At 37.1% G+C, this 19,939-nt stretch overlaps 1 protein-coding gene and 1 pseudogene across 1 annotated transcript; one reads left to right on the top strand and one right to left on the bottom strand.

Moving 5' to 3' along the window:
* The first annotated feature begins 1,248 nt into the window (after window positions 1–1,248).
* Window positions 1,249–19,641, top strand: LOC129779712 (tudor domain-containing protein 5-like). The gene is made up of 7 exons (XM_055787349.1): window positions 1,249–1,378; window positions 2,668–2,914; window positions 2,984–3,117; window positions 3,188–4,259; window positions 4,328–4,450; window positions 18,804–18,853; window positions 18,912–19,641. The coding sequence occupies exons 2-7, from the start codon at window positions 2,723–2,725 to the stop codon at window positions 19,420–19,422; spliced, it is 2,082 nt and encodes a 693-aa protein (XP_055643324.1). The 5' UTR covers window positions 1,249–1,378; window positions 2,668–2,722; the 3' UTR covers window positions 19,423–19,641.
* On the bottom strand, window positions 7,985–8,143 carry LOC129780990 (U4 spliceosomal RNA; annotated as a pseudogene).
* Window positions 19,642–19,939: the final 298 nt, after the last annotated feature.

Here is a 19,939-nt window from a genome sequence, read left to right on the forward strand (position 1 = left end):
CTATTTGTTATAATTTAAAAAATTCAAAAATGTTAGAATTTATATGGATTCGATCGATGGTTTATTACAATTTTTTGCTTTTTTTCTTTGCCTACCACTACTTGAACAAAGCAGGGAGGAGACTCCCTTCTATTCGGGACATCGAAGCTGAGTTTGACAACCAGTTTATATGAAACAAAGATAGACAAAACGCAAAGCAAAAAGTGGTGGATTTTAACAAGTAGTTCCACAACGGTAATGAATTGGTTTGAAAAATGGTAAGCGTTGAATGGTAGAATAATGTTCTACAGAACTAATTAGGTTGAAATATATACACTAGCAACATTAAAAATCATCTTCTTATTGCTGTAGAAAATGACGCTTTCACTGCGGCAGGAAAAATTAACACAGCTTCAGGAACAAAATTATGAATGAAAATCAAATTGTCCGTATCAAATGAGTATTCTAAGTAAAAGTGTAACTAGTTTTATACAAGTGATAAAAAAATCGCGAGCGAAAACAGTGTCTAGTAATGATTTATTGGCGTTTTTTCAAAAGCCATTATTGGGAGAAAACGTAACATGCAATGTATTTGTGGGCCTCGGAGATATTTTTAATTTCACTGCCGGAGGAAGTCGTTTGTCGTCGTCGAGGGTAATTTTACATATCTGGTGGAAAGAAGATTTCAGGTATGGTTGTTTATCAATGGCTCAATCTCCATGCGGAGCCGTTAAAGCTATTCGAGGTATTAGGTTTCATCTGTTTTCGATGAAAGATTACACTATTTTGGGCCAATATCTTAATTTATAATCTGGAACGACTCTAAAAATCGAGCGACAGTTAGGTTCAGCGTTATGATCATATTTTTCAGTATTACTAACAAAAGCAATTTCCTCATTGTAAAGGCATTTCGTTAATCTTTTGAGGCCCACTTTTCAAAGGTTTTGGTGAGAATATTTAGGAGTTCTTCTAGTGATGATTATACACGCATCCGGACTATGTAACCTGACCATGCCAACAACATTTCAAATTAATTTTCATTCAATGTATGAAAATTTACAACTGCATTTGAGCATGCTAGTCTCAATGAAGGTATTTATTGCGTTTGTTTACTTTTTCCTCATTCATTCATAATATCCGCTAGATGGCGACAGCGTACCTTCTATGTTGCGAATTCTACGTACTTTGGAAATTGAGTGAATGAAAAAACATTTGGACAGCAGTTAGTTTGGCACTGGGGTTGAAACTGAACAAAAACGAATTCGCTATTAAAAATCTTCCCACCTTACATTTTCCATCTCGGTTTCATACCGGTGGGTATGTTTGTTTTGAAAGTTTGCTTATTGTGAGCTGTTTATTCCGTTTATTTGTTTTTCATTAAAGGTTCTAAAGTTTTAAGGCCCATTTATACGTTGCTAGTAGCTGACTTGACAATGAGCAGCTACTGACCCGGTGGACTCGCTTGACAATTGGTTGACTCGCCTTGTCCGTTCACACAGTGTGAGCTGCTGGCGAGAAACTAGATACTACGGCACGGGTTTACCAGGGATGCCAGGCGACTTTTCAAATGTCCATCAAACAGTCAGAAACAGCAATCAGGTCCGAATTTGTCAAATGATTGGTCCAAAATCGACTTCTTTATTGGCAGTTTTCATCTTAGGTTTTCAGTTGAATGTATCATCACACAATTTTATAGCAAAACAAACGCTGATCGTGTTTAAAAATACATACTTTGTGCTGAATTTCTTTGAACTGAAGGTACTATCCGAAAAAGCAGAAAGAGAAAAGGATTCGGGCCAGGAATTAGATGCAAAGGAGCAACAAATACAATATTGAAGGAACTCTACGATGAGGATCCCCGAGATTACAGAGCAGTGTTGATAATAACACCTGAACAAGTGAAAAAACTGTTGGATTTAATTGCTCCACGAATACAACGCCAAGATACAGTCATGAGGGATGCTGTACCTGCAAGAGTTAAATTAGAAATGACATTGATGTGCCTTTGTTTTGGAATATCGTTGGGATTGTTGTCGATATTTTTTAGAATCTCGAAAACATCCATAGCTCAGATAATTCCGAAAGGATGTGATGTTATAAATGGTAGTCTAAAAGATTTTTTTTTAAATTTTATTTATTTTGTGAAATGAAAATGATAGTCGATTTGCAGGTGCAATAAATACGCTTCAAAATTTTTAATAATGAATGAAAATGTACTTTTTTAAATCGAATATGTATTCTGTTTCTTAGAACAATACTTTTTTTTGTAAGTTGTGATCTGATAATGATTCTATATTAGAGATTCTCAAGAAAACTATCTCAAAAAGAAAGCGTGCCCCGCCAGCGTGCAAAACGAAATAACAATTATTTCGTTTAGAAACTATGAGGGTTTTATTTGTTTTTCCAATAATTTTCAAGTCTATAAATATCTTCACATATTTTCAAATATCTTAAAAATAGAGACATTTCATTACATTTGGCATCACTGATTCGAACGCTAAATTCTGTTTTTGACGTTGTGAAGCATGCAAGTGCGAGTAAATTCAAAAAACTTTGAAGTAGCTCGCACGCCGGATCACACATGACAATAACTGGCATGATGTGTTCACACGGTGTGAGTAGCTGCACTGCAGTAACTGACTAGACCGACTCGTATGCTTACTCGCACCGTCTGAACCCGGCTTTAAGCTAAAAGTAAATCCTTGATTAAAACGATTGAAACTGTTAGCAACAAAGTGACGTTATGGAAGAATATACCTTGGAAGAAATAAAGCAGATTATTCGCTCGATTGCGATTTCTGGTACTTCTAACTATTTATCAACACAAGAGTTAGCTCGTGATTTCAAAAAAATGGAAGGATTTGAGCTGCCATATCGAAGGCTGGGATTTCTGTCCGTTGATCAATTCCTACATACTTTGACAGACACTGTAAAGGTAGGATAACAATCTAGTTCAATCTGGATTTTTGTTTTCGGGAAGAGAAATTGTTTGCGATTTTTTTAGGTGAAAGGTTATGGTTCTTCAGCTTTAGTGGAGCCCGTCGTAACACAGAGTAATCAGCATATTCGGACGTTGGTTCAAAATAGTAAGAAACAGAAAACTCGACCTAAGCAGAGATATAACAATTCAAGCTATGGGTAAGTTAAACAAACGTGTTTCAACTATGACAATGATTGTATATTTTAATATATTCCGACTGGGTTGTAGGAATAACAATAACAGGATGAATAAAGGATACTCGAGTTATTGTACGAATCACCATGGTAACCAAAATTCGAATGCTCCCAGAAAGATACAAAATGAGGAGTACTGCTATCTGGAGACAGTTGATCATGGGAATGAGTCAGACAGTTCGGATAGTATGCCAAAATTCAACATGACCGAAGACAAAAAGCTTGAACAGGTCGCAAGACCACTGCAAAATCAAATAAACGGTTACTGCAACAACAGTTACAGCGTGAATGGAGAATACTCGAGTTATGATGCTAATCGAAATAATCCACTAAATTCCGATGCCCCCAAAAAGGTTCAAAATGGAGAATACAACATTTTAGAGATAACAACATCTGATGGAAATGAAGCAGAACATGCGACTAGTATGCCAAAGTTTAACATCACCGGAGCCAAGAAGAAAGAACAGGTGGCAAATTCAGCCCAAGAACAGAAAAACTATCCCCAACGGACCCGACATAATGATGCTATCCCAAATGACGTCGCTCTGCTACTCATCAACTCATTAGAAATTCCGAAAGAAGCGATGATTCTAGGAGACAAGGTGGATGATGCCACGTTCCCGGAAACAATCGCTCCAAAACAATCGATGAAAATATTTGTTACTGAAGTACATAATCCCAATCGACTCTGGTTCCATATAGGAGAAAACACCGAAAAGATTGATGATCTGATGAATGAAATTGAGGTGTTTTATACACAGCTTCACAAGGAAGAGTGGCGTATCAAAGCGGCCAATGCTGTTGTTGGGCTTTTTTGTGCGGCCAAGTATAATGGGCTATGGCACAGAGCAAAGATCGTGGAAGCTTATTTGCAAACCAAAGTAAAAGTTTTCTATATTGACTACGGTACAGTGAGTGAAGTCGAGTTGAAGGACATCAAGTTCTTGGCAAAATGTTTCGCGCAGCTTCCCGCCCAAGCTATGCGTGCCTCTCTGGCGTATGTGAAGCCAGCTGCCCATCGTTGGACACGGAATGCATCTTTGTCGTTGCTTGCACTGGTTTATGAGAAACTGTTGTATGCATATATTGTTGACGTCGACCGGAAGGTATTTTTGTCAGAGTATACGTAAATTACCCGTTATTGATACTGAATTTTGTGCACTTTTTGGAACAGGATAATGTAATCGACGTGGTGCTGATAGACACGAGTGGAACGCAGGACATTATTGTAAACCAGCAATTGTTTGTGAAAGGGCATGCGACATGGGAGGATGATATGCCGTACAAGGAAAAAACCGTAAGTTAAGGCACTGATATGTATGTGATTTGATCACTGTAATGATGACGACATATTTGTTTGATTTTATCTGCTAAACAGAAGCAACAACATTGAATGTTTTAAAGTAATTATATTTGTTATGAACATCTTTAGGACAATATTTGTGTCAATGAACTTGAAAGAAATCATTTTATTCATTGAGGTTAAACATGGTTCTTTAAATTGGACATGATCACGAACGTCACTTCACGGTGAAAACGAAATGATTTGTATGCAAGGTTAATGCACTTCATATCGTTTTCACCGTGACGTTCGTGATCAGGCCCATTGTTTCATTTTTTTCAAATTTTCGTTGCAACTAGGAATTCAAAATCTTTGTAAACATAAGTGTGGGCGTAGGTTTCAGTAAACCTCAAGAGCGAGACTTTTTTTCGTCGAACATGGTAATTTGTAAGGCTATAGTGCTGAATTCAAAGGGTATTTTGTGTGTGGAATTCACGACTGAAATTGCTGAAAAATTGTGCAACAGACGGCGAATTTGAATGATTATCAGAAAAGTACAAGCTGCTTGCATGTTGATAATTATTCAATGCTTTATTTGTGTGACTTTTTTTCACGGCTCTACGGCTTGCTTTCGCTCATGATAGCAACCGTAGCTGCTTGTGTTGTGTTTTGTGTATTGCTGTATTGTTTTTTTTTCGTCCGCTTTTGCCATTGCTGCCGCACGAGGCCTACTCGAGATGAGCGAGTGTAAGGCGTGTGACGGCAAAATAATGATAAGCGATGACCCTGTTGCTTGTGTAGGTAAGTGCGGTGTTCGATTTCATCGGCGCTGTACTTCACTTACAAAGGCAACAGCGAAACTGATTGCAGATAATGCAAATATTCAGTTTGTATGTGACGAATGTTTATCGAACCGGAAATGTGGCGTGCGAGATGATGGTTTAGATGTTGTGGGATTACAAAGAGAGATGGGAAAAGTCTCGCTTTCTCTCACTAGCATACAAGAAAACATAGTTGAGCAAATAAACATTGCGATTGAGAAGGAAAGGGATAAGCTTGTTAGTTCTTTCGACGAGCTTTTCAAAGAGAAGCTTGCATGCTTGGAAACTAGTGTTGCCAAAAAGTTGGAAAATTTAGAAAGGTTATTCTCTGAAAAAAAATGTAGATAGGGACACAGCTGGTATGAACAGGAAGCGACATGTTAGTCCAAGCACAACTAGTGCCAATTTGGACACACCGTGTAAAAAAAATATGTTGATGAATAAAAATAATGATTTGATGCAAAAAGGTAATTTGAAGGAAAGGTGATGCAGAATAATAACAGCAAGAACATTTTAAGTTATGCGAATGTCGTTGCTCGTAAGGTTCGTCCAGTGATTGTGGTGAAACCAGTTGAGTCTAATAAAAAGAGTGAAGAAACAAGAAAAATTTTAAAAACTAAATTAGACCCAAAATACACAAAATAGCCAATTTCAGAAACGGGAAAGATGGCTCGATTATTGTGCGAATGTGCGGCAGAAGATAACATAGAAAATCTAAAATTGCAGGAATTGAAAGCAATCTTGGAGAGAGGTTTAATGCTTTATACCAAAACCAATTAAACCAAAATTGAAAATTATTGGGATGAGTGATCGATACTCCTCTGAGGTTTTTATCGATTATTTAAAGAGTCAGAATGAAAACGTTTCTATCACGGATGTTAAAGTTGTTGCGGAGTGTAAAAATCTACGCTTGAAATATAATAAATATAACACGTTTATTGAAGTTGATCATGATACTTATGTCCACCTCATGACTGCTGGTAAAGTAAGTGTTGGGTGGGATAAATGTAATGTGATTGAGGCCTTTAATGTTTTGCGATGTTTTAAATGTGGAGAATTTGGACATAAAAAACAGACTGCGAAAAAGAACAAACATGTTCAAGATGTAATGGAAAACATAAAACATCTGAGTGTTCATCTACAGAATGGAAATGTATAAATAGCTTAAAAGTTAATAAGGAACAAAAAATGAATTTGGATAAAAATCATCCAACTTATAGTACAGAGTGTCTTGTGTATCGAAGATTGATGGAGAAGCAAAAAAGCAACATTTTTCAAACTAAATAGCAATTTTGGATTGCTATGAAAACATGCGTCCTCAGATGGTTTTTCTTTCTGAAACTCACATAGTTAATGAAGAATCATTTGACCAGTACAACATACTGGGTTACAAAGTTGTTTTTTGCTTGTCGCACTCTAAAAAGAAACAGTTAATTTCAACATTCGGTTAAACGAAGCTGTTGAAAATAATTGGTTCTTGGCTATTTCAGTTGAAAGAGGCATGCAGATGGGAAATTATGGAATTGTATACCATTCCCCTAGTTCCAGCGACCAGCGGTTTATTGAAATTTTTTGAGAACTGGTGGGAAAATATCGTTGATTGCAGTAAATTCAATGTAATTTCTAGTTATTTTAATATTGATTGGCTCAATGTACGAAATTCGAATCTATTGAAACAATTATTGCATTATTTCAACATGAAAGAAACGGTTATCGAAGCTGCTAGAATTTCTAAACATAGTAGAACTCTGATTGATCACGTCTTTTCAAACTTTTTCTACTATTCGTTCTCCGACGAGGTTAAATTTAAAACAACTGACCTTGAGATAATTTTTGTTTACATTCAGAATGGACATAATTACAGTGATGGAAATGAAGAAATAAAGATCAAGAGTTGGAAACGATACACTGAAGAAGCCTTGTCTCAGCTTGTGTCGGCAAGCCTGGATTTTGTAGCAATAACTGGACATCTAATTGATAAAGCAGCTTATCTAACTAATATTTTGAGAGAGTGTACGAACAAATAAGTAGTTGAGAAACATGTTGATTTAGGCAATTCGAACAGCTGGTACTCTTTGGATCTAATGAGCCTCAAACGCAAAAGAGACAAAACGTACAAAATATTTTTGAGAACTAATTTAGCAAACCATATACCAGAACATATATTCACGGGTCTTGAAAAAGATTAGATGTGAACATATACAGAGGAGAATCGATGAACATCAAAATAATAGTAAAGGACTATGGAGAATATTAAAAACATTCGAAAAAAAATCGAAAAATAGTATACCGCGTTCCATAGTTTTCGGAGGGTCAGAAGAACAGTCAGACCAAATTATTGCAGAGAAATTGAACAGTTATTTCGTTAATAGTGTTCTGCTGATCAACCATAGTATCGCCATGGTCCGAGAAACTGACGAAATAATACAGCCGATTACTATCAATTAGAGATGGGCAAACCATTCACGAATGGTACGAAAGAATTAGTTCGCTAAAAAGAGTGATCAAACGGTCGTTCTTTTTTAAAGAACGGTAGTTCACCCCACGAACTGATTTCGGAAGAACTGTTTGCGAGTGAACTGTTTGAGAACGAACTGATTCAGAAGGAACTGTTTGCGAGTGAACTGTATGGAAAAGAAATATTTGAGAACGAACTGTTTGCGAGTGAACTGTATGGGAATGAACTGTTTGCGAATGAACGAGTGCAGCTGAACTGATTTGCGCTGGACTGAATGGATAAAAACTATGAATGGGTTATACCTACGATATAGCCGCAATGTTAACGTAGGACTTCCGTTGGTTTAGTAATCGTTTGTGTTTCTTCAATTAGCAATACTCGCACCTCGGATGTTCCTAATTGGTTACGATATCGCCGCTGCGCAGAGCTATCTTTTGTGTGTATTGATTAAACTATTTTTAAACTAGTGAATGAATGAAACTATTTACGAATTCAATTGCAAACAAATCCCAATTGAAGTCTATTCATGCATTATGGTAGTAGTTATCGCAGCAAATAGTTATCAACATTTGGCCTAATCATCAAACGGTATGCGTAGAAGTTCAGTGAGCTGGCGACATGAAGAGATATCTTCAAATGCAGTCTTGAATAATCGAGCCAATGCGTTGCATTTGTATCCGCTTTTGTAGACCGTGTTAGCAAAACGAATTCCGGAGTGTAAAAATGTTGGGGGTATAACAGTTTTGCCGACTTGAATGTATCCGCAATGCCGATTTTCCCAACTCCTTGGTTTCGGAATCTGTATTGGGAAAACACATTTCGGTTTGCAAAAACGCAAGCGAGTACAAAAGTACCCGTAGTTTGCATCTATTTTGCAATGCCAATTTCTCTGGGCTCCATGTTTCTGAAATCTGTGTTAGTGTAACGAAAATGTCCTGCGATATCAATATAATTCAATATCACAATTTGATCATGTTGATTTTCTTAAATGGATGAACCTCAAAAAAACTTTTATTTGGCAGACTGTTCAAGAGCGCTTCTAATGCATCCAAAGATTAATACGCTGAGCTGGTTTCATCGCACCGACAAAGGGGCTTTTTGTTTAGAGAGTGTCAACTGGAAGCGACAGCAACCAAATTGGAAAATGATTTTTATAAATGTCTCCTATTGATCCGCAGGGACCAACGTGAGTCAGACGAAAAGTTCATCTTTGGTCCCCTAGCTCGATGATATATTCGACGTCATCGCTTACCTGGGGAACGTAAAGTACCCGGTCCCCTGTCATTCGTTGAATTCTGGCATTAAGTACGTCTCGTTTTTCAATATGAGTACGAAGAGAAGTTTTTCACTTCTTTCGCTGGAAAGAAGTTTTTCACCAGCACCTCAAGCTACTTCTTGTGGGTGATTGCCTGCTGCTCAGATACGGCCGGTCTCGTCTGACGCTTCCACATAAAAATGTCCGTTTTGGCCAGATTCTTCTCCACTGTTTGGCCTGTTGCTTCGATCTCCCGGCTTAAGGAGTGGCAAAGAGATGATATTGTAAATACCAGATCGGCTATATCTGGCGGACACAAAGTGCCTCAGGGTGTCCAACTCTTTCGCTGTGGGGTGGAGCTTGCACTATGGAAAAATCATCAAGTTGCTTGACAGTGCTGCTGCAGCAAATCAACAGCCTTGAATCATTTTTGTGGTAGACCTAATAAACGTAAGATTTAAAGAAAATTTGTTCCTATAAATTATCTTTCATCGCCATCCGAAATTAGTTCATTTTTTGAATACATACGTTAACACTAAAATCGATGAAAAATGAGTTGGAATTTTCGAGCATTCCATTTGAAGAAAATTGTAGAATTTGAATCGTGCTTGCCAGGCGTAAATGCTTAGATTGAGCGAGTGATTTTCGGGCGTAAACAAAATCTAAACCACCGAAAAATCACAACTGAGTGCCGATACTCAGAAAGAAATTATACTGATAAGTTTAGACTCACTAAACTATGGTTTATGTTCACATAACGTATATACATAACGTTTTGTTTTTTGTGTCCCGCGTTAGACATCTGACCATTTGGTCACTTTATGTTTATCATACCATTTCGTCCAGTTGTTTAGGAGATATTAACGTCTCGTTAATATCTCCTAAACTATAATATCTCCTCTCGTTCTTCGGTGTAACGCTTTCGTTTTCGAAACTTTGAACTTACACCCCAGTAAAGAAACGAAAGACGTAGTCCTACGTCAATATAACGAGAACGCTTGTAAGAAAAATAAAACGATATTTTTACTTACGAGCAAAACGTATGTAACGCAGGGTTTATTTTGTTGATGTAATTTAAATTACGATAATCTAAATTACGATTTTAAAGGGAAAGCTATATATTTTCAATTTAATGTATTATTTCAATTCCACGTAACTAAATTGAGGTAAGCTGGGGCGAACCTGTGTTTTGTCCTAACAGGAAATATGAAAAAATGCACATATTTTGTGCGCCTCTAATGCATATATATACTATTATCCTTCGATAAACATATTTTCACATACAGTTTACGACTTTTAAAGAAAGGGCAAAAAAAATTTAATCCCACTCGAATAAAAAAAATCCTATCCAATCCAACAATATCAATGAATAGCTTTCTATTGATGTTGGGTTCCAGCTAACATTCTATGAAGAGCGAATGAACGGTTCAAAAGAACTGATTCACTTAGATGAACGGTTAGTGACTGAACCGTTCATCAAAGTGAACTGTTTTGCCCATCTCTATTCTCAATTGCAGACTACATTGTTTTTCACCTATCACTTTTGCTGAGTTGAAAGGTATCCGTTTTTCATTGCAAAAATCGGCTGGTACCGACAATGTCAACGCGAAAGTAATTCAAGATTGCTTTCATATCATTGGACACAATCTGCTGGACCTGATAAATGAATCTTTGCGAACTGGGTACGTGCCAAGAGTTTGGAAGGAATCCCTTGTGATTCCAATCTCCAAAGTTAATGGGACGGATAAAGAAGAGTACCGAGTACCGAAGAGTACCGCCCTATTAACATGCTGCACATATTAGACAAACTGTTAGAACTTGTTGTAAAAGGTCAGCTGATACATTTTATACATAAATGATCTGCGACGAGTTTTACGATATTGTGACATTAATTTGTTCGCGGATGATACTGTCGCAGCTAAGGACATAAAAGAAACCGCGGAACACATAGACGAAGATTTACATTCTCTGGCTCAGTGGCTTGAATTCAAACAATTAAAGTTAAATGTTGGTAAAACATAATATATGCTCATTTCTACAGCAAACTTCAATATTGACGTAAATTTTGAAATAGACGGTGAGACATTAGAACGCGTAAAGAGAAGTTGTGATTGATGACACGTGAACTTTCAAATCTCACATTAATAATGTCATCAAAAAGATTGCCAAGAAGTACGGCGTTTTGTGTCGTTTGAAAAAAGAGTTGACAGTAAACAGTAAAATTAAATTGTACAAATCTCTGATTTCACCGCACATAGATTTTTGCTACTACTTGCAAATAATATCAAGAATACACAATTATAGAGATAACAGCGTTTGCGAAATAAAGTAATGCGTTTGATTTTGAGATGTAGTAGATACACTTCCTCTAGTTCGATGTTGGACGCGCTACAGTGACTATCTGTGAAGCAGAGAATCTATTACTTGACAATGGTGTTCATCTTCAAAATTTTAAACAATATGCTGCCTCGATATTTGTGTGATCGAATTGAAAGAGGATGTAATATTCATAGATATAATACAAGCAACGCGAATGATGCAAGAAAACCCAACTTTATGTTTAATAGGTCGCAGAGCTCTTCTTCTTCTTAATTGGCACTCAGGTTCCTAGAGGAACTTCGCCGTCTCAACGTAGTATTACTTGCGTCATTTTTATTAGTACTTAGTTGAGATTTCTATGCCAAATAACACGCCTTGAATGCATTCTGAGTGGTAAGCTCTAAAATACACGTGACCACAGTGCGAACCGGAGGAAATTTCTTTGACGAAAAATTTCCCCGACCAGAACGGGAATCGAACCAGAACCCCCGGCATGTTAGGTGTGACACTAACCACTTGACCACGGGAGCACTTGCAGGTCGCAGAACTCGTTGTTATGTAAAGGTATAAATTTCTTCAATTCGATGCCCAGAGAAATTAAATGTGCGGCAACAATGGCAGAGTTTAAGAAAATGTGTATTTTACACGTAAAATCTGTTTTGCGAACAGGTTTTACATGTTCGTTCTCATGATGATGATTTTTTTTTGCTTTTTTGTTAATGTATATTGTAAAAAAAATAAGCGTTGTCTACGAAAATTTGAGCCTCGCGCACGTTTGGTGGGCCTGGACTATGTTAGGCTAGGCGCAAATTGTGAAGCGTATAGCGCTCGTAAGCGAACGCGAGACTAGCAACACGACTCATACGTGCCACAAACGTAGCGTGGTGGAGCGCATATTGAGTCGCAGTTGGGTGTAAATAACATGCCACTCGCATACAATGACTGATTAACACAGAGTTGCGCGATATATTTATTTACTAACACATTCACCCGACCAGTACAGCCATACAGTGTCAAACCCACGGCGCTATATGATTGTTCACCAACACAACTACCACAACCGGCATAACCAGCACGAGAAACTGTGGTTCAGCCACAGCGTCGCGCGAGTCGTGTCTCACGAGCGCTCTACCATCTCGCGTCAACTGGCCAATTTGCGCCGTTCTATCTGTTTTCATTAGCCACAAAAACAGGCGCTATATCGCGCCAAGTTACTCGCGCTATATGCTTCTCAATTTGCGCCTTGCCTTACGGGAACACTTGTAGAACACTAATACATAATGAAAGAGCGAGACTCGGTTTTTTTATGTTTAGTGCGCTTTAAACTGAAATCTATTTCATTTAGTATACATTCAGTATACATTGGGTGCTCCCTTGGCCGAGAGATTAGCGTCATAACTAACATGCCGGGTGTTCGGGTTCGATTCCCGTTCTGGTCGGGGGAATTTTTCGTCAAAGAAATTTCCTCCGACTTGCACTGTGATCACGCGTATTCTAGAGCTTGCCACTCAGAATGCATTCAAGGCATAGAAATCTCAACTAAGTAATAATAAAAATTACGCAAGTAATACTACGTTGAGACGGCGAAGTTCCTCTAGGAACGTTAGTGCCATTGAAGAAGAAGAAGGATACATTCAGTATTCAGTTTAATTTTTCTTACAATTTTAGTGAATCCTTAATAGATGATCTTTCCTGTTGTTCAGCTTCGATAAACTCTCCAAATAATCATAAAATTGATATGAGGCAGCCTTCATATTTTTTTATATTATATTCAATTACCATTTTTTTTGGTTCCTCGAATAATTTCTAAAAGGTATACAGATTTAATTTTCGCTCAACTTTCTATCCACTACCCCTATTGCTTTTTTATATTTTTACCCTTCCATTTTCTGTGGAATTACGCCGTGTTCGATAACAGCGTGAATAGATCGCTGCTATGGCTGTTATGGCGTTCTTGTAACGAGGGGTTACGTCTTCACAGTAAAAGTTTACAAAAAAAGTTGACTAGAATATATTCAAAAGTACTTAGTTTTCAGTAATAACATATCTTCGATTTACTGGAAAACTACCTAAAATTTCAGGATTGCTGGAATACTACCTGTTGATTAGAGCAAGGTAGCGTACGTCATAAAAACTGAAAGAGATTGTCAATTGTCCATACTTTGACGTTGTTTGGGAATATACATGCTCCCAAAGTTCACCAAAATTCATAATCCGTCAACTTGTTCCCTTCGGCAGTGAAACGTTCCATTTATATCCAGCATTCGAGTAGATTTTATTTGGGGCGCTCATAAATCTTTAAAAAGGAATGTTTTATCGTGAAAAAGAAATAAAAAATGCGAGAAAAGAGTTGTTTTAACTTTGATATCTAAATTCATGCAGCATTATATTATGCTGGGGAAAAAGTAATCCATTATTTTCTCGATAGCTGACTGTAGTAATCGATATCTCGCGTAATATCGATCATACTCAAAAAAGCTCAAAAAAGAGCCGCGGTTCAAATCTACATTAATATGGGTATCAAAAGAAAGGTTTTGGCAAGTAGAAACAGAGTTATTTGTGAAAAATGTAAATCCAAAATGACTGCCGCCATGAAATGGAGATATATATTTTTTTCAAAACCACATCAATATGGGTATCAAATGAAAGGTCTTGACTAGTCGAACACAGTTATTTGTGAAAAATGTGAATCCAAAATAGCCGCTACCACAAACTAGCAATGCATATTTTTCCTCAAAACCACATCGATATGAGTATCAAAGGAACGGGCACGACTAGTGGAATACGGTTATTTGTGAAAAATACAAATCAAAAATGGCTGGCGTCGCAAAATAGCAATACATATTTCTTTTCAAAAGTCCATCAATATGGGTGTCAAATGAAACGGCTTGACTAGTAGAACACAGCAGATCATAAACAATCCAAATCCAAGACGGCCGTAGTCACAAAATGGCCAATTACTTTTCATCAAATTCAACTCCCGCATATTGGTATCAAATGGAAAAAAACATCATCATCATCATCAACATCTTCAGAAAAAAACCAAGTAAGAAATAATTTTTTTATAGTATTGCAGATGATAATCTGTCATCTGTGTGGAAGGAGTTCTATACATTGGTTGGCAAACTTCAAGCATAACATAATCCAGAAGATGCTCTAGTAGTTAAGCTAGACACATATTTAGCGGAACCACATTTGCAAAAAAATGAGCGACTCACTGCTTTGGAGAAAAGAAAGAAATTGTCCATTCTCGGCTCTACGAAATCGTTCTGAAAAGACTTCAGCGCCATGAGATCGAATGATCGAATTTTTCGAATGCAGAACATGTGTTCGGTATGCCAACAGAAGAAAAGAAGAAAACATGCAACTTGTATGTGCGCCCAATGACGGGTTTAAAAGCAACATAGTTTTATTCCAACCTTTGTACCGATAACATCGAGCAAATAAATATAAAACGTATCCGAACCGTGTTAATCCTTAAGAGACGAATGAACTCTCAGAGTTTAAAGTCTCTTTAATTCAATACCGTTACCGTTAATCCTTACATTCGACCTAAGGTCTATTGAAATCGAAAGATCCCAAAATTTCAGTCCACCATTCCAACTATCCTGCGTTCGTTCCAGGATAGATCAACATGTTTGCAGTGAAAGACAGAATAGACTTTCATCAGATAGCATCGGAAAAATCATGATTATAAACAAAAATATGCAATGATCATGATTGTGATGAAAATTCATTAGAAAAAAACTAGAATAAAGTAATATTTTTGTTATTCTATGAACAAATTAATGTTTTAAACTTTATTTTTCACGTTCTCCTTTTTTACATATCCAAATAAATCGCTTCTCGAAAAGAGCCATCGAGCCGCTCAAATAAGTCGGCTCGTTTCAATGAACTAGTGGCTCTGAACCGCTTACTGAAATGAATCCCATTTGTCCATCTCTATTATAGGGTGTTAACAATGGAAGCTAACAAAGAGAAAATTCGGCAAATTTTACTATTTTTCTTTGATAAAGGCGAAGATGAAGGCCAGCCGTTGAAATTGTGAATGGTGTTTATGTTGTCGAAACTGTAACAGAAAAATGCGTGCAATTTTTTTTAACTTTTTATTATTTTTTTTTAAAATTTTTGTTTTGTTTTAGTGCAATACACTAAATTCAGATCTCTACTGTCAACAACGGTTTATCAAAGCTAGTTATTGACCAGAAACGTCCTGAATTGGCCAATAGAAGAGGTGTTGTATTCCATCAAGACAAGGCATGTCTATTGTGTCTCGTCAGGGACTCCGGGAGCTTGACTCGAATATTTCAATGCATCCTCCGTACAGTCCGGTACCGCACCAAGCGATTACCACCTTTTACTCGCATAGCAAAACATCCTGAGTGATAAGAAATTGGGATCAAGAGAAGACTGTAAAAAATGGGTGCTAGAGTTTTTCGCCAATAAGGACCAAGACTACTACGAAAGAGGCATTATAAAGCCGCCTTCAGAATGAATTTTACAACAAAACGGTGCATATTTGACCCAAATCGGACAATCCGAAACATATTAAAAAAAGGTTTGAATTTCACGCAAAAATAATGGATTACTTTTTCCTCAACCTAATATAATCGTGTTTTATGAATATGAGGGTACATTCATATCTGTGAGACTTTAAAATATACGCGCGAAGCGCATGTTGTATTTTTTTTATCCCAACAGTTTATGTTATTAGGCTCATTTAGCAATTCAGCTGAAACAGAGCCGAATTCATTCGTGTACATTTTTTATCTTAAGATAACTTTTGTTGTATATTACACTGTTACCATTGTGAGGCGTAAGAGTATCGCTATCTATCGATAAACATTTGTTTTATCTATAACACAGTAGCCGTTTAGGCACAAGAGAATTCCTATCGATTCTATCGATGCACAACACATGTCGCCTTTTTCCGGCGTAAGAATATTGCTATTGTTCGAATGTTCACAGTTGGGCTGTTCACAGCGGGACTGTTGATATGAGGCTTCCTTTGTTGCGTTATTAATAGTGCCAATTACCGATGCAGCAGGCCGAAAATGTGAGCGGTAAGGAACTGGGATTACCGACACATGATGATTGCTGCGTGGAAATAGTAGCTAGAATAACACACTAAGATGGTCAGTTGAGGGGCCCTGAGTTATATGCTCATAATCGTTCGCTTAGTAGCGGACACGCAACCAATTAGGCTACGAAGACCCCTTCATGTTGTATATGCCGAATTAATTTTCATCATTCATCAGGAAAACCAGAAAAGGCAATGAAAGAAGATCGTTATAAATTCCATAAATATAGTAGATGAATTACTATCATCAAGCAGACAGGTATTGCAAAGCAGACGGATTTCGCGCCAACTCGTATATGGGATTGACATGACCCTCTAAGAACATAATGAAACTTTCTGGACGTGAAGACCTTACCTAATAAGGCAACTTAGGCATACTCCGAAAATTTATCTAGACTAACATATGGAAAGGGCTAAATATTTTTGGTTATTTTTATATATATATTTTTTTTTACTCGAATATGGTGAGTCCTACAAGAAAGTGATCTAAGGAAGAGTTTGAGGAAAATAATTGAATATGAAGAAAAAAAAAACAGAAAAAATATTTTTTGAAATGCTACACTGAAAAAAATCGATTTCAAAAACAGGAAGTGGGTTATATCTATGGTATAACCGCAAGGGTGACGTAGGACTATCGTTGATTTAGAGATCATTTGTATGAAGTTGAATCTGAATTCATTCTGAATGAATGAATATTTGGAGAACTTCGAAAACGAGAGCGTTACGTTGGAGGCACAAGGTTTTATGCATCCAATATTGGATACGGAAATATCCTACTGATGGGGAAGAATAATCTTCAGAAGCTATCCTGTTGATTGCGATTGATTGAATATATTTTGAAAATTCCCAAAGGAACTGGCAGATTATTTTCAGTAACGATTAGATATTTCCACATTTTCCTCGATACTGGAAGCCCACCAGTGGTTAATGCCAACTCGATAACCACCTGTTAATAGCACTTGATTGAAACATATTTGGTCACAGTGTTACATGGATAGAAAACATTCAATTAAACTCTTTCACATGAATATATTTTGAAAATTCCCAAAGGAACTGGCAGATTATTTTCAGTAACGATTAGATATTTCCACATTATCCTCGAACTGGCAGATTATTTTCAGTAACGATTAGATATTTCCACATTTTCCTCGTTACTGGAAGCCCACCAGTGGTTAATACTAATTTGATAACCACCTGTTAATAGCACTTGATTGAAACATATTTGGTCACAGTGTTACATGGATAGAAAACATTCAAATAAACTCTTTCACATGAATTTATTTTTGAATTCCCAGAGGAACTGGCAGATTATTTTCCAGAAATGATTAGATCTTTCCGGAACTTTCTCAATGCTGAATGGCATCCAAACGGAAAGAATTCCGCGCGTGTATGTGTGTGTAGCTTCCCGGGGAACCGTTTGTAGCATCACTCTCCTCCTGATGGATTCCCTCCTGGCCTAGGGTGCACAAACAGGCTCTTGGTGACACCGTTCATCCGCGCTTTCATGATAAACGAAGAGCTTCACCACAACAGCGACAACATGCTCCAATCGCTGTTCAATTAGAACTGAGTGGATTTCCGAGCGGCGCTCGCTTATATACCGATTGGTGATTTCAATAGCCTGTTTTGAAAGCAATTTTAAGACTATTGAAACAAGTTTTTGGATCAAAAAGTAACAAGTATAGAACGCGTAGATATTTTATTTTTCGAATGAAGTCTTGATCATACCATTTCGTTCAGTTGTTTAGGAGCTATTAACGCTCACAATCTCGGTCTCCGGCTCAACGCTTTCGTTTTCGAAACTTTGATTTTACACCCCGGTATAGAAATGAAAGACGTAGTCCTACGTCAAAACTAAAAGTTGATTTTCTCAAAATGGTCATCTCAGATTTTGAAGAAATGGTAGATAAATTGTAGATAAATATGTGCCTCACAACTCTTCCATACATCGCAACTTGTGCATATTTTTTCTTGAAAATTTTCTTTCTATTTTTTTTGTACAGCTATACAAAAAATCAATAACAGGTAGAAATGGATTTGTGGTGACCCTTGGATGCTAAAGTACAGTTTTCAGCTTGTTATTGTAGTCAAATACGATGTGTATCAATTCAGAGAGCAACGACAGCTCTCAAACTCATACCATTTTCGAGTAAAAAAAAATATAAAAAAATGATCAGAAATATTTAGCCCTTTCCAAATGTTAGTGTAGATAAATTTTCGGAAAACTAAGTATGCCAAGTTGCTTAATTAGATAAGGTCTTCACGCCCAGTAAGTTTCATTGAGTTCTGAGAGGTTCATGCCAACATCTGGTCGAGTTGGCGCGAAATCTGTCAGCAGTAAAACGATTTTAATTAAACAGCTTAAATGCCTAATATTATCCATAAAATATTCTTCTTTTAACTATGCAACGCACAAATCATTGGCATATTTTCAGGTAGAAAGTTATCGCGATCGCTCGAAAACGTATTGTGAGTTGTACCCAAGGTATTTGCTCTCGCGTCTGTCTATCTTCATCCACATTCAACAATTTTCGTTTCCACAGGTTTGATGAGTTAGAATGTGGCATTTACCCTTCGTTTCGTGAAATTGGAATATATCGTGCCGAAGGCTTCAATTTTCCTCGTTATTATATGCAATCGCTACGGGAGGATTCTGAATTTCTGCAATATATCCTGACGACAACTTTCACCATTCCGTCGGGTCCAATCGTTCCCACTGATGTGGCAACCGAGGTGGACTCTGAAGAGGAACAATACCAGTGCTCGCGTGATAAAAACGAACAAAATGAATGCAGCAGCGCACATGATGTTGGAGATACATCAGTGGAAAGCAGCGAATTGGGCGAAGCTTCACAGAATCCATTTAGGAACCAACAAGAAGATGTTCCTGGAACCAAAATAATGCGAAGAACGGAAATATTTTCCGAACTGTGGGACTTGGATGATATGACGACAGAAATCAAGAACCTAAATGAAATAGCATCCAATAATCCATTCAATGATATCTACGAACAAAATGTTCTTGAAACTGAAACAAATGAACGATTGTTGTAGTTGGATGTATAAATCCCAAAACAATGGATGATAGCAACAATTGACCATTTTTGTCTGAACGAAGAGTTACCTATTCGAATGTTCAAGGTGTTCAACAGTGTTCCATTTTTTGATTTCTGAAACGTTTTATTTATAGATGTATCATTATACATGTTTATCTCTTTAAAATTTACTAGCTAAACATACATAACGGTAGTTTGAACGTGTACGATATTATATTATTTGACTTTATTATGAAACTTTGGAAATAGACGAAAAACTAAACCATTTCATGGGGTGTTGAATTTATTTGATAAGCTCTTGTAACCCAAGCTTTTTGGATAAGTTTGCGTTACAAAGAATAAGTGCATCTGAATTTTAGAAATTGAAACATTGCGGTTATAAACGGGAGGAGACTCTTCAAACTGTGCAGTTTTCGTCGTATGTTGGTACAAGGGTAACCCTAGTAAGCAGGAACGGAGAATGGGAAACAAACATCCACAAATCTCCACTGACACTGACTGTGAGCGAGGCCTTG

This window comes from Toxorhynchites rutilus, chromosome 3 (assembly GCF_029784135.1).
Source record: "Toxorhynchites rutilus septentrionalis strain SRP chromosome 3, ASM2978413v1, whole genome shotgun sequence".
Classification (NCBI taxonomy): Eukaryota; Metazoa; Arthropoda; class Insecta; order Diptera; family Culicidae; genus Toxorhynchites; species Toxorhynchites rutilus.

Bases quoted from the DNA above. Each gene is read 5' to 3' on its own strand.
- LOC129779712 (XM_055787349.1), top strand. From the start codon at position 2,723: ATGGAAGAATATACCTTGGAAGAAATAAAGCAGATTATTCGCTCGATT. The intron at 3,118-3,187 runs GTAAGTTAAACA...ACTGGGTTGTAG, and splicing joins TATAACAATTCAAGCTATGG to GAATAACAATAACAGGATGA. The intron at 4,260-4,327 runs GTATTTTTGTCA...TTTTTGGAACAG, and splicing joins TTGTTGACGTCGACCGGAAG to GATAATGTAATCGACGTGGT.